Source organism: Labrus bergylta, chromosome 15, assembly GCF_963930695.1.
Source record: "Labrus bergylta chromosome 15, fLabBer1.1, whole genome shotgun sequence".
In the NCBI taxonomy this organism is placed as follows: domain Eukaryota; kingdom Metazoa; phylum Chordata; class Actinopteri; order Labriformes; family Labridae; genus Labrus; species Labrus bergylta.
Window position 1 is genome coordinate 15,234,275 of NC_089209.1, and position 27,658 is coordinate 15,261,932.

The window sequence follows — 27,658 nt, forward strand, 5'->3', positions numbered from 1 at the left end:
TCAAGTCAAAAGGTTTTATTTTCTGGCCCAAGCGTACTGCTGCAACTGTTTTTCAGTAATTTCAGTTTGACAGTTAATCAAAGATTTCATCCCACAGACCCTCTGAAGTAAAGGGATTATTACTTTTCAAAGACTAGTGGTCAGTCTTAGTAAAATATATCAACTTTTACATATAATTCATAGAATATCTAAGTATCATTTTTTACAATCGATTTAGCTTCTGTTAAAGTTCTTTTAACAAACTCAGTCAAGTTAGCACGTTGATAACAGCATGCTGTGCACTATTGACAGAAACAGGCCCTTAAGACAAACATGGGTAATATTTCTGAAGTTTCCTTCTACGTGGTGCAACTGCAAGACTTGAAAATAAAATAAATGCAAAAGGTTCCTGGAAAAAACGCAAAGAGAGCAGCATTATTTGGAGATGACAAAGATGCATGTGAAGATCACAGGAGTGCAATGGTTTATCCAGTTAAATCCCTGTATGAATTTTGAATTCTTAACATTATTGCTCCAATATTATAGACAGTGATGCTTTTAAAAACTTTTAAATAAATAAGGAAAGGAAGCCACTAGCAAATATGCCAAAGCTCACACTGGGAATGCATATCTTCATGGCTCAGTCTTTCTATGATGCTGTAAGGCAAAAAAACATCACAGTAGCAGCTTTTTTTTTTTTTTATTGTGTCCTTCATTGAATAGATCAAATGACCCAGATTATGACAGAATTAACACCACCAGCAAATTTACTCTCCTGGCCAAAAGAAAAGTTAACTTCCAACACTTTTCAGATAACTGTGACATGATGCAGCATTAGGGAAATGTAAGGGGTAAACAAATTAAAGGGCATTACTTAAAGTCAAAGCAGTTTTTACTTTCAGTTAAAACAAAAAGTGAAGACAGCCCGCGGACAAAACAAAGAATCAATTTATCTGTACAGCAATTAAACAAAAGTAAAAGAATCAGTAGTTTACACCCCATTTCTCTGAGAACAATGTTTTTCATTTTGTCATAATTTAAATTAAACTTCATGCTCTGTCACCCCTGCCACACTCATCCAAATATATTACATTATACTTTTATGTAGTCCAGATAAACTTCATGCACTCATATCATCTCACCTGATGCATTTCAATAGAAATGTTGAAACAAAAGAACTATGAGGTTCCAGTCAGAGAGCATGAAACCTGTAACTCTGAACCTGATGTGCGAGTACCAGTTATTGTCACATTGCTGATTTTGTGAATGTGTTACAGTTCTACAGCGCCAAAATAATCTCTTCAAGTATCATGTCTGAAGACTTAACAGCTGATCTCAAGTTACATTATTATTTGTCTCTCATTCACTCAGACATGCGCACGCACACACACACAAACACACATCTAAAGAGTCACAAGACGGCATGGCGCTCAATGCCCTCCTGTGATTCCAGGACATTCACTTCAGAAAGACGGGTAGTTTGGGCTGTGACAGAACATTTTTCGGTGTAAATGTGGTCGGAGACCATCAGTTCCTCAGAGTTTGAAGAGGAATAACAAAGTTCTCTCTGGAGATGCTTAAAGGGACTCTTCTCTCTGGAGACGCTTTGGAGACAGCTTCTTTGGGAAATGGCTGCGGTGCTCTTCTGTCACAGGAGGGTGAGAAGGTAAACCTCTAGAAGGATCCGACTGCGATGCTACAAGTCCCTCCTTTTGATTCAACAGGTCTGTTACCTCTCTTGCCGCCTCACTTCCTGTCTCTCTGGGTGCGGAATCATCTCGTCCTGAAAGGGCCTCAAGCAACATCTGAAAACCAAGGTTACAAGAAAACATCTAAAAAAAAAAAAAAACTATGCAAAGAAAACGTTGAATTCTATAAGACAATTCCTGATCAGAATGCTAAAGAAAATCTCTTCCTTCATGAAATTGCTGGAAGCAACAGCTTTTTGTCCCTTTATTTTAGATAGGATAGTGGAAATAGTTGGAAGTCAGGGAGAGAATGAAAAGAGTAGAAGAGCCACAGTTCGGACACAAACCGTAGCAGTTTTTAAGGACTATGTTTGATTCAGTCAGCCTCTTTGAAGTTATTGAACTGAAGGAAGTGATTTGAAACATAAAAACTAAAAATTACAATTCTAGCAAATATTATTAAAGGGAGGAATTTCACATGATTTAACATTTGGTTTCAGACTGACTATGTTACAATATATTCCTACATCTAAGAGCTATTCACTCTGAAACTACAAGAAAATCAAGTGATTAGGTTGACAAATGAAAGAAGCCCGGGAACTAAAGAAAAATGATACTGACCTGGTCCCTGCTGGGCTGATATATCCTCCACTCCGCTCAGAGGTTTTAGGAGACCGTTCTCCCTGAAGGCTATGACAGGAAGTCTCTCCTCCTCCTGTTGCTGCTGCTGCTCCTCTCCCTCAGGAGGAGACAACCTGGAATGTGAAGGCAGTACGATAACCTCTTCAAACTCTCCGTTCTCTCTGTAAAAAAAAAAAAGACAAAGAATTTATTAGAAATGTTACTGTTAATACGGACAAACATCAGATATTAATGAGACGATGTCCTTGGCATTTACCCCTGGTCAGATTGGCTTAATGGGGTGGTCTTTGGGCTTGGGTCAGCTTCCTGACCGTTGCTGCTGAGTGCTGGCGACACAGTCAAAGTAGAAGGGCCTGGACTGGCGGGGGTCACTGATTAGAGAGAACATACAGAGGATACTTTTCCAAACTTTTATTCTTCAAAATGTTCAAATTATGTTCACAAGATAGATTAAGTTACCTGCATTGTCACCATTCCTAGGAACAACCCTCTAAAGATGGAAAAGTGTAAAATGATTATTCATGATCCATAGAACAACTTCATGGTTAAACACATACTTGCTCATTTATCCAACAGGAAGCTGTTACCTTCTCCGCTGTGTCTGAACGCCTTGTTCTCTTCATGATTTCCTCCAGACGCTTGTAAATAAAAAAAAACATATTTTTTTAAATGCACTGTACTTGAGAAATAATATTAAAATATTTCACGTGTGTGAGAATATGCGTCACCTTTTTTCTCTCCAGTCGTTCTGCCTCCTCTTTCTGGAAGTGTTTCTCTCTCTCCTGCCTCATTCGCTCTGCCTCCTCTCTCTGTCGAGACTCTTCCTCCTCTTTCTAACACACAAACACACACACACACACACACAAACACACAGTTGGTTTCCTTTCAGATGTACAAACTTCTGGGCTGGTTCTACTAGTTTACTTTTCCTGACCTGTTTCTGAAGTTTCTCTGCCTCCTCTCTGTCTTTCTCAAGTCTCTCTTCCTCCATCTTTCTCCCCTCCTCTTCCTTCCTTCTCATCTCCTCGGCCTGACGCTGAGCCTCCTCCTCTCTCTTTGCTCTCTCCTCAGCTTTACGGCGAGCCATCTCCTCTCTCGCTAACCTGCACAGAAAGAGTCACAGCCAAGGATGCAGATGTACACATGCATGGTGAAACTCACCTCCATACACTTGTTAGATCACATGTATATTTCCAGAGATCACTGAGTACCTGGCCTGCTCCTCCTGTTGCTTGCGCTCCTCTTCCTCTCTCTCCCTCTGCTCTCTGGCCAGCCGACGATTCTCAGCCAGGATACGACTCGCCTCCTCTGGATCTGTGGTGCCTGCAGAGGGCCTGTGAGCTGGAGGACTGCTTAAACTCTCTGAAAGGTTACGACAAGGCACGACATTAAACTTTACCAATGTATCTTATATAGTGACAAAAAAAAGGTATGAATAATATGTGATTGTGTAAATGGAGGGTTTGGCTGAAGTTTCTGACCCCTGGCTGGTGGTGGTGATTGCTCACTGCTGCTCTTGTTCTGACCCAGAGGCTGAGGTCGAGGCTGAAGAGGACTAAGGACCTGCTCTTCCTCCTCCTCTTCTTCTTCTTCTTCTTGCTCTCTGGTGGAATGGGGATTCTCAGGTGTGGTCCTAAAAGGACGCAAGTTTCCAGGGTCCTCTGGCCCAGGAGACTTGAGCAGCTTGGGGGTTGGGGGTCGCTCTGCTGATTTTTGAAGTTGCCTATGTGCAAAAAGAATGAAGCATTTTGCAACATAGAAGCGTCAAAACTATGATCAAGTTTGTCTGTATTATATATGTTACTTTTATTGGCAATAAAAACTGTTTTAATGGAAGTTAGTTTACCTATACTAATCAGCCATCCTAATATACCAAAACCTGTCAAAGCTGCCACACCCTCTTTCACCTGACTGTAATCCATAACTCCAATCTGTTTTACATCAGTTTATGTACCTAATTTTGACTTTTAATGGGTGTGTTCTCCTACCTGCCAGAAGAGGGTGCTACTCTGCTGGTCTTCTTGCCTAGAGAAGAGGAGCGCTTGTTGGGGGGGAGACTCAGAATGGGAGCCAGTGGGAGTGACAGGTTGCTCCATGACTTCCTGACATGGTCACGGTCCTTCTGCTATTGTAGGGTGAGATGGAGGGAAACAATGAAACGTCAGTATTGATAACGAGCACGTAAGCCAGCAGCAAAAGGTCTCTTTTAGTAGTTTAATATATGAATTCTACACAAACATGTCCTTAGCAACACACACAGGGGTCAAAGGAGGCACCAAGACCCAGGTGCCCTACTGACAGATGAAGAACATGATCAGAAACAGGATTAGACTCAGACAGCCTTCCTGAGGCAGTACATAACCTCTGGCACCAAATCTCGAAACCAACAATACAATTAAAACTTTGCCAACTGTCGAGGCATTTGAACATTTTCTGTACATGTAGTCATGTGTGAACGCTACAATAGCAATATAGTGATTATTTATGTGTTTGTACACATGTGCTGCTGCCTATGCAGGGTCGGACTCTCAGTTTATAAACTACGTCCTTCTAAGACCTTAATGGTTTAAGCTGTGACACTTTGTTAGCAGACAGATGGACAGTGGGAACAGTGTGTGTGTGCCAGTGTGTGTGTGTGTGTGTGTGTGTGTGTGTGTGGAGCAGAACTGCACAGATACTCTGATGTATTGTGCCTGACTGATCTGGGACAACATCAACATGAGAAAGATAATCAGCAGGAGGAGTCAAAGGAAATGAATCACTTATGAGTATGAGCCACTCAGACCAGAAAATCAGAAGAAAATAAAAGTAGATTATAGTATGATAAAAAAAGAGTTGATTATTGTATAATCTAAACATGAATTTTAAAAAAGGTGATATGGCATGACACACCTGTGTGGTGCCGGTGGTCCTCCTGCGAATTGTCTTGGAGGAGGACGAGGCTGTCTCCCTGCTGAGGCTCCTGTCATGGCTGCGGCAGTGAGGAAGAGGCTGGGCCTGCAGGGCCTTGAAGGACATGGAGCCCATGGGGTGGCAGGACACTGAGCGAGGACACACAGGCATGGCTACGGTGATGCATGAGGTGGGAGTGTTTTCAGGAAAGTAAGGATCCGGGCAGTGTGAGGATTTATGAAACACCAGCAGGGGTTTGATGAACAGGAGCACAAAGCGAGAGAGAGGACGGAAAGGAGAGGAAGGAGTGAAGAGGAGGTGTTAAAATAAGGAAATGGAGGAGGTGAGTTTAGGAAGACCGATAGAGGTTGGAGAGAAATGAAAAGATGGTGGAAACAGAAAGAAGAGAAAGAAGCTGTTAGTGCCACTGAAAGCTCAAGTGCTAACATTCCCCAACCATCTTCAAGAAATCTATGTTGTGCTATTAAGAAAAAGGGTTTAGAAGGGCTCTTTATGATAGAAAACAATGGTGGACAATAACCCTTGTTTAAAAAAGTCCCAGTGTTGGAAGCATTTCTACTTTGTTAGACAAACTATGACCCAACATCAAATAGCAAAGGTGAATAGGCAGCAAAATACACAAAACACAAGCAAGAATTGCAAACGCCACACAAGCTATAGAAAATGTTACTTAGAAAGTGTGACGAGAGGAAAGCAAAAGAAGACACTGTGTGTTCTGTGTGGGTCAGTGTGAGCGAGTTCTTGTGTTTGTCATCCTAACATAGTAGGATTTTAAAATGCATGAGGCACTTCAACAAACACTGCGTAATATTTGTTATAGGAATACATGTCAAGGGGAACCGTATCCCCGTCCTAAGAGTGACGTCTGAAGGAAACAGAGGCCATGTGGGGATGGTTGATATACTGTAAATCTTTAGATGATGCCTGTGTAAAGGGACCATCATTGTGCACTTCACCACTGTTCCTAAACACAGCTTACTCCCTTGGACCTGTGTGTGTGTGTGTGTGTGTGTGTGTGTGTGTGTGTGTGTGTGTGTGTGTGTGTGTGTGTGTGTGTGTGTGTGTATGAGCTTTGGGTGCCTGACACAGACTGGTGATGGGAAGTTTCAGACGGTGTAATGCTTTAAGTCTGGCCAAATCTGATTAACATCCAAAACTGTTCCAACTGGTCCAAGAGACCAAAATATAAATACTTTTAGTACTTCTACTTGGGATTCACAGTTTTGTGTACGCTTGAAAGCGACCTCTGTCTCATATGCTTCTGACCATGAGACCCAGGTGGTGTCTTTCATGTGGGACGTGTGTATATTACCTGTTTGCTCTCCAGACAGACTCATGGCACTGCGGCTACGAGCCAAGTAGGAGTGTGTTGGCTGCTGCAGGCGGTTCACCACATTGCTCTCCCATGTCGTCAAAGGAAGACGGCGGAGGCCTGGACACACACACACACACACACAAACTTGAGGTTTCATAACGACTAAAACGATTAACAGCCCACTGATTAGCCAAAGCAATCAGTCAAAGCAGATTAAAAATGATGCATAATTACTGTGTTTGTTTTATGCCTTCCCTTCCCTCGCACTTGACAGCAGAGTGGGCCACAGCTAAGGTAAAGTTGTTAACATGCACAAGCTGCCCTGTCACACCTACACCTGCATGCAAGAGTTTGCTAATTATGAGAGGGAGCAAACAGCCTGGAGAGAAGCGCAAACCCAGAGCAAACACAGGCAAGGCAGCATTCAAACAAGAAGAACAAGGGAGATTTCAAGAAAAAATTCATTTAAGCTTGCTTTAAGAAATTTAGAAATTAATACACTAAATTATTCAACACGTTTTTGTTTCAAAGTTTTAATACTTGGCCATGCATAGTCTTGGTACCTTGGTAAGGATGTTGGCATATAGGGATTGATTTGTCGCTTATTGACCATGAGTGGAAAATGCATCAATTAATGAATCTTCACACAAAGGAGCCAAACAACTCCTTATCAGGCAAAACATGCAGCATTGCTTGCTCTGATAAAAAAAGTAGAGTACAAGGTTGCAAGTTTCAGAGTGCGATACAACTGGGCTGGAAACTGTGCAAAGGAAGCAGAGTCTCTTACCTTAACTACTTTTTTTAAGAAAACACAATTTTTTTAGTTGATGCTACACAACAATGTCCTTTTACAGTTTGTCTTGGCAGCCTAAAACTAGTAACAGTATAATTGTATGTCCATAATAATGCGTACTTCTGTTTGTTGAAATGTGGGTGTTGAATTTTCAGCTGGGATAAAACAGCACAAGTGTTCCCACAAAAACAAAAAGATTATCCAACAGAGGATTAGAGAAAGGGGTCACGCTAGAGGGGGGGGGGAAATATCTTGATCCCTCCACTGAAACACACAGAAGTGCAGACACACACACTGTAGATACATGTTATTGGCCATGTTATTATTGGATTTTACCTTCATATTGTAAATACAATTAACACATACTTCTCGAAAGTATGCAGTTTAAATTCTCGAGTCAGACATAATATTGTCAAATGGATTTTGTCCAGGTTTAAAACTAGTATCGTACAGCTACACAAAAGTCATTCAAAGGACTACCAATGTTTTCTCCATTTACATGACAGTAAAAAGGGTCATTGTTTTGTAATTCCTCAACAGTTTCCAGCCCATACATTTTTGTTGCTTTGCAGCAGTGTGTCTAACAAATAAAATGAGGGACCAAACTGCAAGAAATTCCCATAAGACACCTGTGTTTTTATGCTGGGGCGTCTTCCCATGGTGTAGGCGGGGCTTGGACTGAGCTTTGCTAATAACTGGAGAGGAGGCTGTTCTCATGTGTAAGCCTGTCAGCAACATATAAACATCAAAGAATGAAGAATCAAATTAGCAATAAACGAGCATTGAAATACTTAACGTACTCTAATAACAACTTGGAAAGTCTTAGATTCATGCTTATTTGATTTCTTGCTGAGAGTTGGATGAGAAGATGAATACTACTCCCATATCTCTAGGAATATGAAAATACAGGTAGCAGCCTTTTGATTAGCTTAGCATATAGACTTAAATAAACCTTGTTTAGTCCAGTCCAAAATAAATAAAGTAAACCAATTTGCAGGTTGCAAAAGTGACGAGTACTGGATTTTAAGTGACAAGTTCAGGATTCTATAAGGTTATGTGCTGGACCATTTCTTGGCTGGACAACAGTGACTAAATTCTCATCTGCTTGAAATCCTCCCTACAAGCAGGGGCTAAATCATGATACGATACAATACAATACAATACGCTATGAAATCTGATCAAAATATGTGGCCCCTTGATAATTATTATACCATGATACAGCAATTCTGCAATAATTGATATAATGCAATCATATAAAGATCAATCACAATATCTGATTCACTAAAGAATACATAATGCTTCTAAAACGGTTAAGTTAATGATTCATGTATATATTGTAGGGCTGTCAAAACAGTTACAGAAAAAGTAGTTCATTATAAAACGTCATAATTTAGATTAAACATTTTTTATCCCTTTCCAACCCCGGTGCAGTCTAGGCCTGTGAAGGCTGTTTCGTCATGAGCCGGGGATCCGGCCGAAGATTTCTGCCTTTTAATAAGGCAGTTTTTTCTTACCACTGTAACTTTTGCTGCTTTGCTAAAGTGCTCATGATGGATAGGCCGGGTCTTTGTAATATAGCAATAAGTAAGGTCTTTTACCTGCTTTTTGTAACATAACAATGAGTAAGGTCTTTTTACCTGCTCTTTTGTAATGTTAACAGACAAAGAGTAAGGTCTTCTACCTGCTTTTTGTAAAGTGTCTTGAGATAACACTTGTTATGAGTTGACGCTATAAAAAATAAATTGAATTGAATTGAAATTGAAATCTATTAACAGCAATTTGGTGTCAGTTTCACTTCTTGTCAGGCTTCATCCTCTAACTCTTTATCACCGCTGTCAGCAATGATCCCACTGTCTCATTCTTCTTTTATTCTGCTGTCAACTTCTCCTTTGGCTAATTTCAGTGCGTTCACATTAGTGTCATTTATATCATAAACACCACAACGAGGACGTAGTGACGGTGAATCAAACCGACAGAGGAATTTATTCAGAGCTCCCAGTTTAACAATAAAATGTCAATATTGGGATGCAGTAGTTGTATCGCACATGTCAGGGAGATATTATATGGCTGTATCAATATTTTGTCTCACCCTTACTGACAAGAATGCAAAACCACAAGTTGTCAATGATATGCTTTTTGGATAGAAAATGATCTGGTAGAGATGTTTCTCTGTTTTTAGTTTTTATGCTAGGTTAAGTTAAGCTTATCGTGAGCTGGTTCCATTGTACTCATACATAAATAATGTTTAATCGAACATTTCTCAACATATTTAAGCAGTTTTATTTTCTACATAAAATACTGTATTATGTCTACATTATTGTCATAGTGCTTCCAAAATCCCACAGAGTAAATAAAAGAAAACACCAGAGTCATAAGACTGTGACAGTAGTTCAGCTTACAACAAACACAAATGTCATGCAAACAAAGTCACAGCAGCAAAGAATGATTCTGTAATGAATCATTTTGGTGTTTATGTGTCATATTATATATTTTTTTTATTACCTCTGTCTGGAGAGTGAATAAGTGTGGCAGAGGAAGAGGAGAGACGTTTGGAAATGACAGGGTCCGTGTGTTTGGATAAATTCATTGTGGACACCGACCGCCTGTCAGCATCTAGAAACACAGAAGAAACATGAGAAAAGAAAATCAATGTTTTCATTGAACAGGTGGAATGGCTGGAGGAAGCACTCTCTTCTGTCAGGGCTACTCTACTCTATTTTGGTTAAACCAGGTTAGAGAAACTACCAACATGATGCTAGAGGGAACAATAATGCTGAGAAGATGAATTAGTGCTAAATGAAGCTAATATGGTTTGAAAGAATGGTCCTGTATCTTGGGATATAAGTTTGAGTTACAGACTGGATTGCTACATGAAACACTAATCATGCCTTCCACATTGGCCTACATCCAAACTAATGCCAGTGAGCTATAAAGGTGCCGTACATGTACAATGCTAGAACCAGTGGTCTAACACTGGCTGGCTAATTGACACAGTTTTATTATATTCACATTGAGAGGTCATTCCGTATCTGCGGTAGAGACTAAATGCACCCTGCATGTGCTCCAGTCCAGCAAGATCGAGTGGACAGAGGAAAATCGACTCGACAAAACCTGGACCAGGAAGGGGGGGGGGGGGGGGGGCAATGACAGAGAAACAAAGAGCAGAGAGGAGTAAGAGGAAGATCCAGGGGTAAAGAGAGAGAGAGAGAGAGAGAGAGAGAGAGAGAGAGAGAGAAAGAGGTAAAGTGTGCGAGAATAAGGGAGCGAGAGAGAGAGGGAGAGAGAGGGAGAGGCAGAGCAGGGTGTGAGTCAGCAGTAACAACAGAGGGAATGGGGATCTGAAAAGTTCAAATGCAAACATGGCAGAACAATACTGACACGCAGAGGCAGGCAGACATATTTACACAAGAGACACTCTGTCAGACATCAGGGAGATGAGATATCAATAGTTTTTAATACACCTGAAAGCTCTTGTATACTAACGAGGAAAAGTGATTCAAAGGTACAACAGATTTAAGAATGTAAGGCCATACAGTGTGTCTGACCATACTGTAATGACTGTTTAAGAGTGATGCGTGTCTGCAGGTAGTTTGTGTAGGTGTGTAGGTGTGTGAAAGTACCGGCTGGTGTGCTGGTAATGTTTGGGTGCAGTGTCCCTCCCCAAGACCATCGGTTGGTCTTCTGTTTGGTTCTCTGGCTCCTCTCCAGCGTCCGACGAATCACCGCCTCATGACGAACCTTCAGTCACAAAAAGCAGCGTCAGTCATTGTCACATTATCAGCATTAAAAAAACAATGATCGTGAACTACGGCTGCAGGACTGAGGCAAGTTTCTGTCTGAATGGAAACGTGCAGCCAAATGTGTTTTGTTTAGTCTACAGTCTGGAAACAACTCACAGATAAAATCAGAACAGTGATTGAAAAGCATTCAAAATATGAAATAAAAAACCTATTTCCGTATCTAAAATTGTATTGAAAATTTGTGGTGGCAAAAAGTGAAGAATGTTTTCTTTACAAAAACCATTAACACCCAGTGGAAGTATACCTTTCTAAAATGTTTACAGATGGCAAAGTTAAAAGACTAATGGGAAGCCATGTGACCACATCAACACCAGCTCAGAACCAGTCAGTTTCCAAGGCAACGACTGGAGGGGAGACCGATAAACAAAATGCCAAAACCTTAACCTTTGTTGTATATCCACTGTCTCTAGCATTTCCTGTCTGTATCTCTGATTGCTTCATACAATTTACAATAGAAAATAATTAAATCCAAACATCTTACATACACTAACCGGCCGCTTTATTAGGTACAGGTGTTCAGCTGCTTGTTATTGCAAATACCTAATCAGCCTATCACATGGCAGCAACTCAATGCATTTAGGCATGTAGACATGGTCAAGACGATCTTTTGAAGTTCAAACTGAGCACCAGAACGGGGAAAAAAGTTGATTTACGTGACTTTGACCGTGGCAACTACTTATCTACTAGGATTTTCACGCACAACCATCTATCAAGGTTTACAGAAAACGGTCCGAAAAACTGAAAAGATCCAGTGAGCATCAGTTCTCTGGGCGAAAATGCCTTGTTGATGCCATAGGTCAGAGGGTCAAAGGAGAAGGGTCAGACTGGTTTAAGCTGATAGAAAGGCAACAGTAACTCAAATAACCCCTCGTTACAACTGAGGTCCCTGTGTACTAATTGATGTTTAAACACACAGTAAACCACAAGGCGCCAAAACGTTCTTCTTTTTTTACCATCGAGGAAAATATGATGTCAAATCAGTCTTCAACATGTGGTGTCTCAGAATAATGAAGAAGTGTTAGCCTGTAATAGTCTCTTTTCATCTCACTTCCAAACAAGACTTCAAGCCTTTCACAAGATTTCTAATTGACAGCTTTAAAACATCCTGTATCCTGGTTCACTGACGTCTATAATGTGTTTTACAAGTGAGCAGAAAGGAGCCGGCAATAAAGTTCAAACTCCACCTGACAGGAGAAACGGGGCATAGAAGGTGTAAATGGTTCACTGGAAAAAAGACATTTATTAGCCTGTTCATACGGATATGGACTACGCTGTTGTCATAAAGGTGTGCATGCGTGTGTGTTTGTACACATAATGCAAAGAGGTTTATGCAGGTAGAGCAGTGTGTTTCAGACCTTGTCCTCCTCCATTTTCTGCCGTCGTTTTTCCTCGACGGCAGCCCGTCTCTTATCCTCCTTCACCCTCTGCTCCTCCAACTTTCTCCTCCTCTCCTCCAGGTGCTTCTCATAGTGCTGCCTGGCCCGCTCCTCGCGTGCCTGCCACTGGGCCTCCTTTTCAGCTAAGGTTTTACACACGCAAACATATACAATAATAAAGACTTGATGCACATGAATTAGTGTGTTCGTGTGTGCTCACATGGTAAAACAAAAAGAAAAAAGTGTAAATAATCATGAGCACAAAAACATGCCACATGGACACACACGCACACACAAACACACACAGGCTTAAAGCAGCAGTGCGATGGGTCAGATGTAGATCATGTGACTTGGCTTTAGCTCTCAACACAAAGCAAATCCCTCAGCCCCTCAGCTGGGGACAGAGGTATCACATCTGTATCATACCATGAACACAAACACACTTCAGTGATGAAAACATACAAAGACAAACAGACCCTAACTCTGTAAGACCCATCTGTTGTGGTATGCCACATTCAAAACACTGCCCCCCCCCCCCCCCCCCCTTAACCCTGTGCCATGGCCGGACCTATTATGTAACATCAGTGCCATGGCAACGGGGGTGCCTGGCTTCAGCCTCAACTTTTTATGTAACAACCTGAAAAACAGGCACATCACCACAGCTACCAACCAAGTTCAGCCATGATATGTGGGAGAGAAGACAATGAAGAAAGTGAAACATGCAATTAAAGTCTTTTACACTAACATTAAGTCTACACACACAGAGAGTTTCAAAAAAATACACACCATTCTGTTTCTCACGCTCCCCACGGCGCTCACGGGCTAACCTCTGTCTCTCGTCAATCTTGTTGAAAAGCAAGGAGTCTGCAAAAACAACAATTGTAAAATAGCAGAGTGAACAACTGATCCAGGCACCTTATATTTTTTCTTTACAAAGGGCATTATTTCTCTCTACTTCCATAAGACTTGCCTGTTTTGGTGGCGGTATTGTTGCTGGGGCTGTTGCTGGTTGTTGTGTGGGTCAGGGTAGGAGTGGTGTTGGGGGTCAGGGTGGGAGTGTATGCTTGCCCGGAGCCCGCAGAGCTGGGGCGGGTGGCTGTAGATGTTCTTCCATCCTCTGATTTATATTGAGAATAAGACGCTGGAATGAGAGACAAAGCAGAAAAGGTATCAATGACAAACTTTCAAAAATAAATAAATGAATTGAAGCTCATCAATACAGCTCAGATCAACCTAACCTCTGGGGATTGTTTGTGTTGCTGATGCCTTTTGGGGATTTTCATGTATACATTGAACATTGAAGTACCAGGTCAATGCGTACAGTGCCTGGCTCGTTAGCTGGTTGAGGGTTTTGTTAATAATCATTGTGTAGCCAGTGCAAACGAATCCGTACTGTTATTGACCAACATATTCACCTGTCACTCTAACACCAGAGATGTACAAGACCACTGTCCAAACAATTAGGAACACACTTAATCTGTGTATACATCAAAGTAAAATGAAAGTGCATGCACACAAAATAAATAACACAAAAAACCACACTCTTAACATGTGTTACAAGTACTTATATAAATCTGAACTCCCTTTTTATTTAGAAAGCACTTTAGAAAGTGCCTTTAAAAACAGACTGTGATATAAAAAGCTGCATCATTTCAATAACAGTTTTTGTTCCCCCCCCATCAGGACATCAACTTCACCAAAAAAGAAAAATGATTATTTCTGTGAATAACAAGTTTGCAGTGATTTATAGAAACATGTTCTGTGTGTTATATAAGCTTTGACAATGTAGAACATGTAACATACACACTCTGTTCATTTAGCAGGGTGTGTGTGTGTGTGTGTGTGTGTGTGTGTGTGTGTGTGTGTGGTCAGATAAAACCCCAAAGGAGGCACAAGCGTTTTGAGGCTATATCTTCAGTTTTAAGACAGAACACATTGCGCTGTTACAGAGTTTGTTTGTCTAAGTTTGAAGCTGCAGACAACCGCAGGCTGTTACGTTACTGACGATAACATTTGTGACTGTTGTCACTCGTAAACACAAGCTGATACCTGCATGGGATATACAGACACAGTGAGATGAAACAGAGAAAAGACTGTTTGAAACAAAGTAACCATACACAGTGAAATACCAACTCTTTACAACACGTTTCTGTGTGAAAGTCCTTGAAAAACTAGTGTACAATATGTTTTAACAGACTGAGTTTATATCTATTTGTACAGTGAATGATCCGCTGATCATGAGCAGCCCTAACCTTGGTGGGGTGATTCATATGGAGCATCCAATGCTGCTGTTGGATCTGACAAAGATGCGCTGTTGGTAAGGCAGCTACCTTACCTAGAAAGAGCTGCAGGAAACACTGATGACTGTTATTCTCCAAAAATTAGCAACTGTGGTCAGGTTTCATTCCAGCTAAATAAATTAGCCAAGAGAACAGACTGTTTAGCCTTTTGGAAATCTGCAGTATGGTAGGTACGTCCATTCTTAAACAATCTATTATAAAAACAGGCAACAGTGACAAAGACATTATGCAAGTAATTAAGTTAAATGGAACAAGTCAAGTCATTTGAGTGAAAAGCTTGATTGAAACGTGAGGGCTGAACACATGTTAAAGTACACCAACTGCAATGAGCCAATATGTGTGAACTCTTCAGCTCAATCTTCAGCAATATTCAGGACTTCAGCCAGACACGACATTAAAAATGGGGCAACATTAAATATTGTGTTTCCTTGTATTCCCAGATGTGTTGCAGTGTTTCCATTCAGCCCAGAGCCAGGATATTGATTAATGACACTTCCAGGCTCAGGGTGACTCAGCACTTTCTGTTTTGCCCCTGGACTTGAACACATGGCCTTTCATTTGAGCCTTATGCAGTAACAGATGAGCCTGCTCTAAAATGACAACATTAACATGCAATTTTGCCATGGAGTTGAAGAAAAAAAAAATTCTATTAAGTGTATATAACATAAAGAAATGTTTATTATAAGTAGAAGTAGAATATCTGTGAAAATGCATACTTAGTGTTAACACCTCCTTTATCCACAAGTGTGGTGAAGACAAGAGTGAGAGTTAAAGCTCCACTGAGACCAATCTGTCCCAGAAAGTTCAAGACTAAATTAAATCCCTCCCTCCTGACGACCTGAAATAGCACAAGCTACACACCCTATTGTACATCATTCCACATGGTTTCCTTATCACTTAGCTTTAGTGAAATGTTAGCTCAGCGAGGTAGTCCATGGTGCTGCTGGGGAGAGGAGCAAAATGCAAATTTTGCATTCAAACTTTTTACTTAATAAATAATATGCGATCACTAACTTTCCCTCCACAGCAGTCTTATTGGTATGATCCACCAACCAGTGTGATAACGACCTATAAACTATGATGTGTAAGACAAAAAGAAACAAAAAGCATGTTGCCCTGTGAAATAAAGAAAAAATAAAGAAAATGGAAAAATCACAAGCAGACACAGACCATGGTTTGAACCAAAAGTAATCAGCAAACTACAACAGAGGTTTTTAAACGTTTCATGATGTGGAAAATGTTAATAATCCAAACTGCAAAAGCAGTCTCCACCCTGCTGGCACATAGAGACAATTAATGGTTTTATGCTGGACAAAGACATGAGGTCATAGCTGCAGATGTATTGCATGTCATGGTCTTTGTATGGGATACCTACAGAGGTGCGTGCATAAGTATAAACAGGTCTGCCTCAGGTGCACCGGCCTTGTAACTGGTTAATAATGGCTATTGTTGTAACAGGAAGGGCTGGGCCAGGATAAAATGATATCTAGTCAACATATTCTTTCCCTTGAATTTACTTTCCTTAAACAAAAGATTGGCTCATTCAGAGAGGAGTATATTGTGCCAGAATCAAACACTACATTGGAAATTTGTAAATGGCTTTCAGGACCAGAAGATTTGAGACTATATATGGAGGCCCTTTTTATAGCAACTTCCTCAGATTTCACTTGAACATAAATCTACATCAAAGATTTTAGAAAAAGAACAAGGGGATTGTGTTTTGGTGGGCAAGTTTACTTAAGATGACTGACTGATTAAGTGGACTTTTGACAACTTGAGAGGGCCTCTGAGTGTCAACCTGAGCAAGAGCACAGCTGCTCAGTTCCCTCCTTTGAAAACTTAGCACGGAAAAACAGAGATACAAAAGAGGACCAAAGGACAGAGACAAATAGAGACTGGTTGAGTAAAAACGTTACTTTTATATCTAATGAATTACATTCACATTAATATTAACAGCAGCATTTAGATCATTACTGATTTTTCAATGGGTTGTACACAACACCTCATACAGAAACTAAATGACTTGTGGGAAATGTGGAGGAGTAACATGATACATCAAGAGAAGGAGTATGGCACAACGTAGTGGAAATCAAATGATATCAGGTGTGTATGAAAACACAATAGGCCTACAGTACAGAGGGTAATAAACAATATGGACAGTAATCACATCAGTTTAATATTTTACCAAAGCACTTTGTCTAACTGCCAGATGCTCCGTTATCAACGTGCACACACAATACACACTATTCTAAGAAAAAGTCAAACCACGGTTGGAGTTATTGGATGTCAAATGATGTCAGAGGGGTGTGTGTGTGTGTGTGTGTGTGTGTGTGTGTGTGTGTGTGTGTGTGTGTGTGTGTGTGTGTGTGACATGTCATTTAGCACCCTACAGCCACTCCAGCCTCACTCTACCCGATATGTGTTTCTCAGCTAGACTGAAGAAACTTAAGACAGATGCAGACTCAGGACTGAACCTTAAAAAAACAATGTGGATGCGTTTTTTTTCTTGACCAGTTTCTCAGACAGAACCAACCCAAAAAATACAAATAAATAAAAAGTCGTGAAGCTCATCCTGTTTTGGATGCAGTACTAGATTAGGACTGAGATGTGGACCAACGGTTAAAGAAACTCTGGATTTATGTACTCCATGTAATGTTTACATCAGTTATTTTATTTATGTCAGTCTTCAAAAAACCTAAACTTTACAAATAATCACTAACTAAATTCTCAACCGTTTGCTTCCCCACCACACTGTTCTGTATGCATTTTTCTTTAAATAGTTTTTTGAAAAATAAAACACATTTACACAATGATTAGAGCTTTACACAACTGTGTCCGAATGAAGTTCTGCCATCATTACACCCTTTGCTCTTATACGTTGCATCCACAGCAGCGTAATATTAGTGTCCCAGAGTGTGATTTCACATTATGTTAGGAGCGTCAAAGCAAGAGAGGCACGAACACTAAAACAAACAGCTGGAGTTTCAACTACATAAATACTCAGACATGCACACACACACACACACACTGCTTTTCCATCTTTCCGGCTCTGCCATGCAAACACACACACACAGTGCCATTGTCTCCCTCTATTACATCTCTGTTAACCTCCATTAGTGGATGAGGCATGGCATGTCTTCAACCCACCATTTGCCTCCGTGCGTTACACATAGCAGATGAGGTGTAACGAAGCGTAATAATCTTTCCTTGAATTGGCAATGCGCATTATCCTGTAACACTAGCATAGGCAAAGCATTGAAAACATTTGCACTTTTTTGGTGCAGTTGTATCCTCCTGATGTATCTTACAGTCGCATCTATCTGTTCTATCTAGGTAATTAAATAAACAAACCTCAAAAAGCAGCGAGCATATTTGCTCGTGCATGTTAGACAGCCATTAGATCAGCTTTGTAAACACAGTGACGACATTTTATCTCAAGCCCAGTTTTAACCAACAGTGATAAATGTACTTCATGACCCCTCCAAACATCCTGAAACCTTCATCCTTCATTTGCTAGCATGTTGTAAATGTGGTTAACTGCGCCATACTATCCGAGGGCAACATAAATCTGCTTTAATGCATAAGTGCATAAGTCTTTTAATGAGGGAACGTAAGCAAAAAGTTCCCCAGTCATATGCAGATTTACAGTGTAATCCTGTGTGCTTTGTTTTAACACACTGGATTGAAACCTAATCGATGACTGGAGGAGTGTTTCTGGATTTAAGATTCTTACCAGGATATTGGGAAGTACCTCTTCTGGTGCTTACTATGAATGAAAATAAACATTAGCCTGATGTGGATAGCCTTCACACAGAGATTGATGTCCTTGAACCACAATAATTAATTTCGGCTTCAGCATGATGGAGTTCAGAACTTTAAGAAAGCGTACAGATTGCTCTGTACATGTGTTATTTCTCTACCCTGCATCCAGCTCATTTTATGTTGCTGTATCAATAAAAGTCCTTGAATCAAACCACAAGTCTTTACCTGGAATTTGGTTCATGATTCCAAGAGTATCAATCCCGGGATGGGATGTGTTTAACCCCTGGCAAGCGTCTCACTCCAACTAGTCAGATTGAAGGGCCAGAATCAAAGTTCCTACTTCCTGACAACATCCTATGCAGCGGAAGATAAGCCTGATTCCAAAGTCCATGGTGCAGAGAGGGGGATGAAAGAAAAAGAAAATGAAAAAAAAAAATGATACAACCCAAAGAATGGACCCGCCAAAACAGAATTGTAAAGAGGCCAGCAGGAAGCGAGAAGCCAGAGGGGGAAGCGATGAATGTTGTAAGTGTCGTTGACAGAATGACAGAATGTGAGACAGGTTGTGGCGACTCTCCAACCCCCATCCTTTTGTCCATAATTGTGTGTATATTTTGGTGTGTAACAGAGACAGAGAGTGAGACATAGGGAGAGTGTGATTTATAATCTGCCCCTCCCTCCCCTAATGCCAGTGTGTGTGTGTGTGTGTGTGTGTGTGTGTGTGTGTGTGTGTGTGTGTGTGTGTGTGTGTGTGTGTGTGTGTGTGTGTGTGTGCGTGTGCACGCGCCCTCCCCACCCCCCACCCCCCATCTATCTCCACTCACTGGCGGTCAGATTAAATGGTCAGAGTTAGCGATTAATACCCAGCTGACCAGGCCAGTGAGTGTAGCAGGCGAGCTTGCTGTGTGGCGTCTACCTCCCCTGCAGCCTTAGAGGATTAGCAGCTGCTAATGCTAGGCTAAACGCAAAGCTCCAACCAGCAGAGAGGAAAAGGGGGCAGGGGGTAGGAAGTCCTCCTTTCTGGCCAAAAGACAGCAATTCAGCCCTTGGTGACAGGTGCCTTAGAGGAGGGTAGTACTCAGTTTGTTACACATGGTGGGTACAAGTTTCAGCACAGTTGATAGAAGGTATGTCCAAAGGTACCATATCACTAATGTTCTGTGACAATGGGGGCATGACTAACGGAAACGGCTCTTTCAAAATGTGACTTTTATATATTGTATGATGTTTAAAAGAAGTTGTAATGTTGAAAGATGTTTTCATTGATATTAGATCAGTTTGCATTTAGATGATATGAGATAACAAAGTGGGAGATAAGAAATCACTAGCACTTATCTTCAATAACAGTTTGTTCAAAATACCATTTTATCTACTATAAAGAACTACTGGCATCATTTATCCAACCGATCACCAAATATCAGGCCAAGCTTTCACACCAATGTAAGTTTTAGGGTGAGCTCAATTGAACTGGCTCAGATTTCCTTGGATACATTTATTGCTTATGTATCCTTATAATGCACAATACATGAAAGTGCAGCTTCAAAACAAGCAGCAATTTAAAATAAGGAGATATGTCAAATATGTCACCACTGCAAGAGCTCACAATCATGTCTTCATTCCTTCTCTTGTCTATTCTCCTTTATTATTTATGTTTAAAGTGAGCTGTACATGCTGCCTGCCCACTGAGGAAACTCCAAAGCCCTCTTAGCATGACTCTATCTCGTGTCGAGCATCGTGTCTTGCACTAAAAGGGAATTCATATGTGAATGAACTTCTTTGGTTGTCTTGTGTCTGAGTAGCTCAGAAGAACAAGTAGACCTGAGAAAGATAAAATAAATCATTAATCTCAGCAGCATCCTGTCTCCCTAAGAAGAATATTTACCTCCATCAATCAGTTACAATTGTAAAACCTTTAAGTAGCACTTTAACAGAAAATAAGTTTTATTAATTAGGATAAATGGACATACAATGTTAAATTTAGAAAAGAAACCTCCAAGAACTGTTCAAATAAAATTAATTAAAGTGTACAATATATATCATTCTCTGTTTTAAAAGGCAGCATATGCTAAAGACTGAGTAGTACCCTGAAGAGGACAATTTACTCGCTACAGCATTTATTTCACTACTATTTCTCAACTCCCCCTATCCAAAACGGAATGGCAAGCTCTTTTTTTTTTTTTTTAAAAAGATGCCTACTGTGACTGCAGACACTCAATGTCCTCTTGACTGACCGCTCTGCTTACCGATGCTTTCTAACAACATACACGGGTCAAGTGGAACTGCACCTTCACTCTCATCTGCTGCCCTTGTGTTGACCCAACCTTGCCTTGTCAGCTGGTTTCAACACCTTCCCCCCCACACACACACACACACACACATACACACCCACAAAACAAACAGCACCCTACACTCACATACTGTATTGCAAAGTAACACAATTTCTTCCTCATCACCATTGACAAAAAATATCCCATGAAATATCTGCTATTTCATTTTCATTTTTCCCAAAAATGTTTTTCCTCTTGTTCTCTTCAATGGTCAAAAGTCTCCCTGCCCTAGAAAGTACACCCACTTACTGACTCAACTGACATCATTTAATAGTTCAAGTGAAACTGCAAGAAGTACCCGCGCTATTTCTTAGTGCTCTCTCCACTTTAGACCCCTCTAAGTTACCTTTTTTCTTCCTCCTGCACACATTTTTCCGTCTCAGTCCCTCCTCTTCCTCAGTGATGGTGAACAGTGCCGGGATGGCTGAACGGCTGCCTCCCTTCCTCAGCTTCCGCTTGCCCCGCGAGCACCCATCTCCTCCTCCACCTCCTCCTTGTCCTCGTCCTTTACTTTCTGGCATCTCTTGCCCTGTTGCTAACCCTCGAGCCCCCTGCTAACTCACCCAGCCCCTGCCCATCCCACCCTGCACAGTAAGGTGGGGAGGCGTGGACGGAGGTGAGTGGTGGACGCCAGAGGATGGAGATAAGACGGGGTGACCCCTAAAAGCTTTCTTCTCAAGGAAGACGAGGATAGCTAACAGCTGAAGCTAACGGCTAACGCCACTGGCTGCACATTGCTGCTCTGTGTGTGAGACAGCAGAAAGGAGAGGGGGGGATGAGAGGAAGAGGAGGAGGAGGAGGAGGCTGACAGAACAACAAGAGCAGGTGAGATGGGAAAAAAAAAATCAGATTATAAAATGTTGTGGAATAGATGAGAGGAAAAGGAAGACAGGTCTGAAAGAAAGTGCAGAGAAATGATGAGTACGGAGGGAAGGTGAAAGAGCTGCTCACTGCCTGCGATGGCAGTGCCAGGCAGAGAGACAGAGTGCAGCACAGTGTGAGCTCTTGTGGATTAAGTCTTCTTCTCTAAGCCACACTACAAGACTGGCTCGGATGAGAGCTGGAAAAATTGCACTTCTCTTCCTCACTCATCATGAGATGCTGCTGTCACAAGAGTTAATGTGCAGGTCCACTTTCCCTCACTTCTCCCTCTCTCTCTCTCTCTCCCTCTCTATTTTGTAAATGCAAACCTGTCAGAAGAATCACATCACACAGGCACAGGCTTTGCGGCAAACAAACATACACACAGTGGCCTACAAAAACACTGGTAACACTGGGTGTCAGGGCTGTTGAAATATTCAGTGCAGATCCAGCAGTGGAATGTGAGCCGGTACCGGTAGAGGGTTTCCCTGACAACAGCAGCACATGGACCAATGACGCAGTGGCAGAGTGGGCAGGCACACTGTAATGTAATGGAAACACGCACACACGGGACGCACACATTCAAACTTAACAATGCAGTACTGGAGCTGCCTCTGTGGAAGGGGTGTGTTCTTAGAGCACATGGTATGTGTCTCCAGCTCCGCCCATTTCTCCAATTAAAGAGCCATGAGCTGCTTGACATCCCAGAGTAGTAGTACACTGAATATGGAAATCTTTCCATTCATCTCCAGCTGGCTCTTAACATAAAAAAGGACACTAATCAATCCTCTTCATACTTTTATTGCAGATTCACGGAATATATTCAGATGAGGCTCCTTTCAAATCTTATTACTAGATTAAAGAAGATGTGAAAACTCAGAGACACACATTTGAGTATGTAGTTGCCATTGAAGGTAGGGAGAAATGATGGGGCAATTAAGTTGTTACAGTTATCAGAGTGCACATCAGCGGAGGCCTGTTCAATAACAGTGCAAACATCAGCCTGAACAACCATGTGACATGCGTTTGTGCACGCTTATCTCACATGTTCAAATGCAAATACTGACAGGATTAAACAAGCAGCATGACAGCTTGAAATCATCACGCCACCAGGAAGCTGTAGCTTAAAACAGGAAGGCAACAAAAGGACTAAAGACACCTTGAATGAAACCCATTACAGAGGAATACTTGCTGTGTTAGTTTAACATTAAGATCATTTTTTGCAAAGAAATGACACTATAAAGACATTTTTTGTGCACAGTATTCACTATGAAAACATCCAATTCAAAATGTCTTCATCTATTTATCATGTAAAGGAATTCAGAACAAAACTTGCTGCTTAATCTCCTCAGGGGACACATGTGCTGATCATGAAAGAGCAATCTGATCTGTAGAATAGTGTGATGTTGTAATCCTACACTCAGACTGGAACAGAATGGGTTGGGCTACACACCCTTCCTACTACACCTATTGACTATAGAGAGACAAACAGGAGAACAGATGAAGAATTTTGACAGGTAGTCCTACATTTAAAAAAAAGGAAGGTTACACACACACATTTACTTTTTATTCTCTTAGCAACTTCTGTTGATACTCCACTTTCAGGTTTAAGTGAAAGGAGCATATTGACACATGCACACAGGCTTTATATTCAAATATACTCATTTAAGACATTTTACAAATGTAATACTTGTCTTAACTTGCTGCTCAGAACATATGATTATTCACCACTGTCAACAAAAACATTTATACAAATATTATTTACCACTTGCCAATTTTGAGGATTTACAGATGCTAATCAGTTTATCTCAATGGAGCAATAGCTTAAAACTTGCTCTTAAATGTGGTCCTATGCTGGGATATGATGTGACAAAGTTTACTAAGTTACAAATGTAGCTTTATGACATATAGGTCTAGTATAATATCGATATGTAGCCAAAACACATAAACTTCAACGGAGCAAACCGGCATTCTATGTTTTTTCTGATTTCCACAATACCTCAACACAAGGAAATCCTGCGACCAAAAGAATACTGACAAGGTTACCAAACAGAAGGGACTATCCAGACTATAAAAAAAATATTATCTTGCCATCTCACAATGGCAAGATGATGATAAGTAGATGTGTGAAATCTGTCTGTCATTCAAATAAGTGACATTTTATGAAGCCTTAAATAAAGCGTACAGACAATGTTACAATTCAATTCCCTTAGCAGACGCTTTTATCCAAAAGCAGCGTACATCAGAGAGTAAGTACAACACTAATCCTTTCATACACCGCCACATTGCTCAGCTGGGGATCGAACCCTCAACCTTCCAGTTGAGTGGCATCGACGCTACCAGCTGAGCCACAGCGGCCCCCCTCATACTTAAAGCAACAGTATGGAGCTAAACTTCCACACAACACCTGGTGTCACGAACAAACCGACATGCTTTGTCAAAAAGTAGCGAAACCAGTTCGAAGTGTTGCTGATGTTAAGAGAGATATTAGAATTTGTTTTGCCAGAGAATTTAAAAGCACAATTCAGCCAGCATTTTTTTTTAACTCTATGTTAAAAATGTTGAAAGTGGCAGATGTAAGAAAACAATTGGAACCACGACACCACCGGCTTTCGCCATAAAAATGAAGCAGTTATACTAGCAGCATAATTGGGAGGTTTTCTTAAAATACACTTCCATAAGTAGTACTTAAAATGCCTCTTTGTAAGTATTTTCAGCATTCTTAACCTTTAATTCCAGACTGTAAACTACAGTCTGTGTTTGTATAGCTTAACTCCCGACACCAACTTATCCTGATTAGACTAGCTAAGAATGTCATACTTTGGTACATTTAATACAAGCTTATAAAATAAATAAATAAAAACATATGGAAATAGCTAAAGGGCAAGCATAACTTACACACTGAATTTCTGATCAGTCAAACCTCAATAATAGAGCCTCTTGTGGAGAAATATGTTTGAGTGGTTATTAACTAAGGCAATAAAGTTGACCAAAATATTTTAGTTTTTCACCAGCAACTCAACACATTATTGTTTCCATAAAGTTATTCAGCGGCTGGGGCTCAGTATGTACTGTAGAGTCGTCGTCTCTCAACCAAAAGGTCGAGGGTTCGATCCCCAGCCCCTGCGGCAACATGTGTCCATGGGGAAGACACTTAACCCCCCGAATCGCTCCCACTGCTAGATGGTTACTTTACACAGCAACCTCTGCCATCATTACATGGATGTGAATGTGTAGGTGTGACATGCGGTGTAAAAGCGCTTTGAGTGGTCAGAAGATTAGAAAAGCGCCATACAAGTTCAAGTCCATTTAGACCGTTCAGAAAAATAAGACGTTGCGGCTTTGCTGGCTACATCCCATCAGTGACGTCACTGAAGCTCTTCTGCCATTAGAAAAAACCTGCTGTGTCAATGCTTGTCACAGCACCGTCATTGTTTTCTAACAACAAACTTTACGCTGAGTATTCTACCCTTTTGTGATTCCGTGTTGATCTAATAAGAGGTTATAGACCTACAGAATATGGACTCTTGATTTTGGCGCCACCACTGGTGACAAGCGGATCTTTCTTTGATGGTTGCACTTGACAGAAAATAATTAGACTGCCAACAGAACAAAAAAAAAAAAACAGTCTAACGCCATTTTTCCATGTAGGGTTGAAATGGCATAAAACCAGACACAAGTCTACCAACAAGTTGCTTAAAAGTTTAATGCAGTGAAGGAATGAGTGGTAATTTTACTCCCTAGGTATTAGACGACTGTAATGACGAATACCAAAGATTAACAGTCTAGGTCACAGGTGCAGACGGTTATCCGCAATTTTTTTTTTATAAATTCAGGGAAATAACAAACCAGATTAAACTGTGGACAGAAAAAAGAAACAAATAGGCTACTTATCGTCACCTGTCTAAGTCTGAGGAATAAGAATAACTTGTAGCCTCAAGACACATAAAAAAAGCAAGCTTCAGACCTGTGTAGGCTACATGTCCATTGATTCACCTGTCACGTCTGGAGCATTTCGACGAGTTGACGAAATGTCAGCAACAGGTGTCTGTCCCTGCACGAGGACCTCAACAGGTTTTGTTAATAACAAGAACAAAAGGTAAAAACTGAACACTCTTGCAGTTTAACACAGTTTGTGTTAAAAAAACAACGTTAAGTAACCGGTTAGGTGAGTAGGTTCGTTAATCCCACTCCCGTGACCGACCCGGCTCCTGGTAGTTCTTGAGATTTTCAGCGTCAGCGTTAAACCCACGACAACATACAGTGAACCCTCGAGGCAAAACGGTGATTAACGATTTAAATAGCCGCTCGTTCTTTAAAAAAAAAAAAAAAAAGTTTGGTTAAGTTACTTTTCTGTCGGTAAAAAACTCACCTTGGGACTCTGGAGGAGATGCGTCGCTGCCATCCTGGTCCGCCATTTCTCCTGACGTCAGCTGAAGGGGATCAACAGCAGGAGCTCGAGGGACCTGATCATGAGCCAGACCTGGCACCCTCCCACGGACAGGTAGGGGACGACACGGGCTACTAACTAAATAATAAATACCATAAAATGATAATCCTATTTAATAATGACCGAATAACGACAGAAAACATTTTTACACACTTTGCTGGGTCATTCACACAGTCGTTGTGGTCCAAAATTCACCTTCAAATCCTTTACTGTCGGTAAGGCCAAGCGTTGTTTTCTTGCACATGGATTAAAGAGGCTGCTGAATGGTTGAACTCTTTTTGAGTTGTGATATTTTTACTATTTAAATAGGGTTACTTTATCAACTTTGAGCAAAGGTTTGCAAGTAGGCTACATACAGGGCCTGAGGTCTGTCTGTAGTATTATGCTGACATCTATTGGCAGTAAGCGTGTATGATAGGCTTGGCTGTGCTATAGTAAAATCATTGCTGTGCCATCACTTGATCTGTCAGTCAATCCTCAAACTTAGATTCACAAATGTGTCATACCAAATCTAGCATGGAAATATCTAAAAAAGTAGACCTTAAACATGATTCAAACAAATAGTCTAGGCCTACTGCCTACAAAGTGAAGTATAAATAATAGCCCATTTAAAAATTAATCGGATGAATACAAAAAAAAGAACAAAAAGACAGATATGTTATAAAAGTTGTTTGATAAAAATCCTCAAAGGTCTTTCAGGATTTCAGATTGGCCTACACATCCTGTACAATTATATGCTAAATACCGATTGAAAATATTCTTAACCATTACATCTACTATAAAAAGTTTTAAATTATGCCTTATTATTCTTCAGCCAGAAACTTTTACCTGCTAAATTTAACTGCCTAAGAGAAACTAAACCAATAGTGTACTTTGTGTAAGTTTATATTTTGACCAGTAGGGGGAGACCATTCCTTACACTTAGACAATTTTTTTGACTCATCAAAACTACACTCATTACTTGTATGGGGGTTCAATCCCTTTCTCGTGTATCCATTGATACATCAATAAGAGGCTTAATTCACAAGATTCAGCTAATTGCAGAGCTGTAAATAAAATTAATGAGGCATTGTTACCGGCCTTGAATATTTCAACATGAGTAACAGAAGGTTTTTATGCATCCTTTTTGGGGCATGAATTTATTTAAATAAAAGAAACTATAATATGTCTTTTGCAATATAAATGTCATCAAGAAGGGGAGTTTCTCCTTACTATTACCTGTGAGCAATAAACCATTTCAATGAGACAATGTGCAACATGAGACAGAAAAATCAAACACTGTTATTTGAACTAAACTAGCTATATTTGAGAAAGGGTTTAGTGTTTCTGGCTGAATTTATGCTAATCTCCCCCCTCCCCCCTTCCCCCATATCGCTGCTATTTGCCAGACTGTGCAGTCTCACCCCCCACCCAGTAAAATGGCTACTGATTGGCGCACAGAAACCTGCAACC

General features: G+C 40.8%; 1 protein-coding gene across 9 annotated transcripts; it reads right to left on the reverse strand.

Annotated features, from left to right (window-relative positions):
- Window positions 1–26,283, reverse strand: map7b (microtubule-associated protein 7b). 9 transcript variants are annotated; one of them, XM_065963951.1, is made up of 20 exons: window positions 26,129–26,283; window positions 13,477–13,647; window positions 13,293–13,370; window positions 12,486–12,649; window positions 10,951–11,068; window positions 10,340–10,441; window positions 9,833–9,943; window positions 7,960–8,055; window positions 6,535–6,654; window positions 5,202–5,374; window positions 4,298–4,434; window positions 3,791–4,032; window positions 3,521–3,671; window positions 3,244–3,412; window positions 3,038–3,142; window positions 2,897–2,947; window positions 2,769–2,799; window positions 2,566–2,680; window positions 2,289–2,470; window positions 1–1,784 (listed from the first exon to the last, which is right to left on the reverse strand). In XM_065963951.1, the coding sequence occupies exons 1-20, from the start codon at window positions 26,172–26,174 to the stop codon at window positions 1,774–1,776; spliced, it is 2,373 nt and encodes a 790-aa protein (XP_065820023.1). In that variant the 5' UTR covers window positions 26,175–26,283; the 3' UTR covers window positions 1–1,773. The 9 variants fall into 9 exon arrangements, with proteins under 9 accessions (XP_065820023.1, XP_065820018.1, XP_065820017.1 ...); XM_065963946.1 differs by lacking the exon at window positions 26,129–26,283 and adding an exon at window positions 21,242–21,859 and having other exon boundaries at window positions 4,298–4,431; XM_065963945.1 differs by lacking the exon at window positions 26,129–26,283 and adding an exon at window positions 21,242–21,855.
- Between the last annotated feature and the right edge of the window lie 1,375 nt (window positions 26,284–27,658).

What these genes read in the sequence shown, in the direction of transcription:
- map7b (XM_065963945.1), bottom strand. Translation starts at nt 21,416, where the DNA reads ATGCCAGAAAGTAAAGGACGAGGACAAGGAGGAGGTGGAGGAGGAGAT. An exon ending in ATCACCACCACCAGCCAGGG is followed by an intron (nt 3,672 to 3,790) that starts GTCAGAAACTTC and finishes GTAACCTTTCAG; the next exon opens with AGAGTTTAAGCAGTCCTCCA. An exon ending in TAGGAATGGTGACAATGCAG is followed by an intron (nt 2,681 to 2,768) that starts GTAACTTAATCT and finishes CTCTCTAATCAG; the next exon opens with TGACCCCCGCCAGTCCAGGC.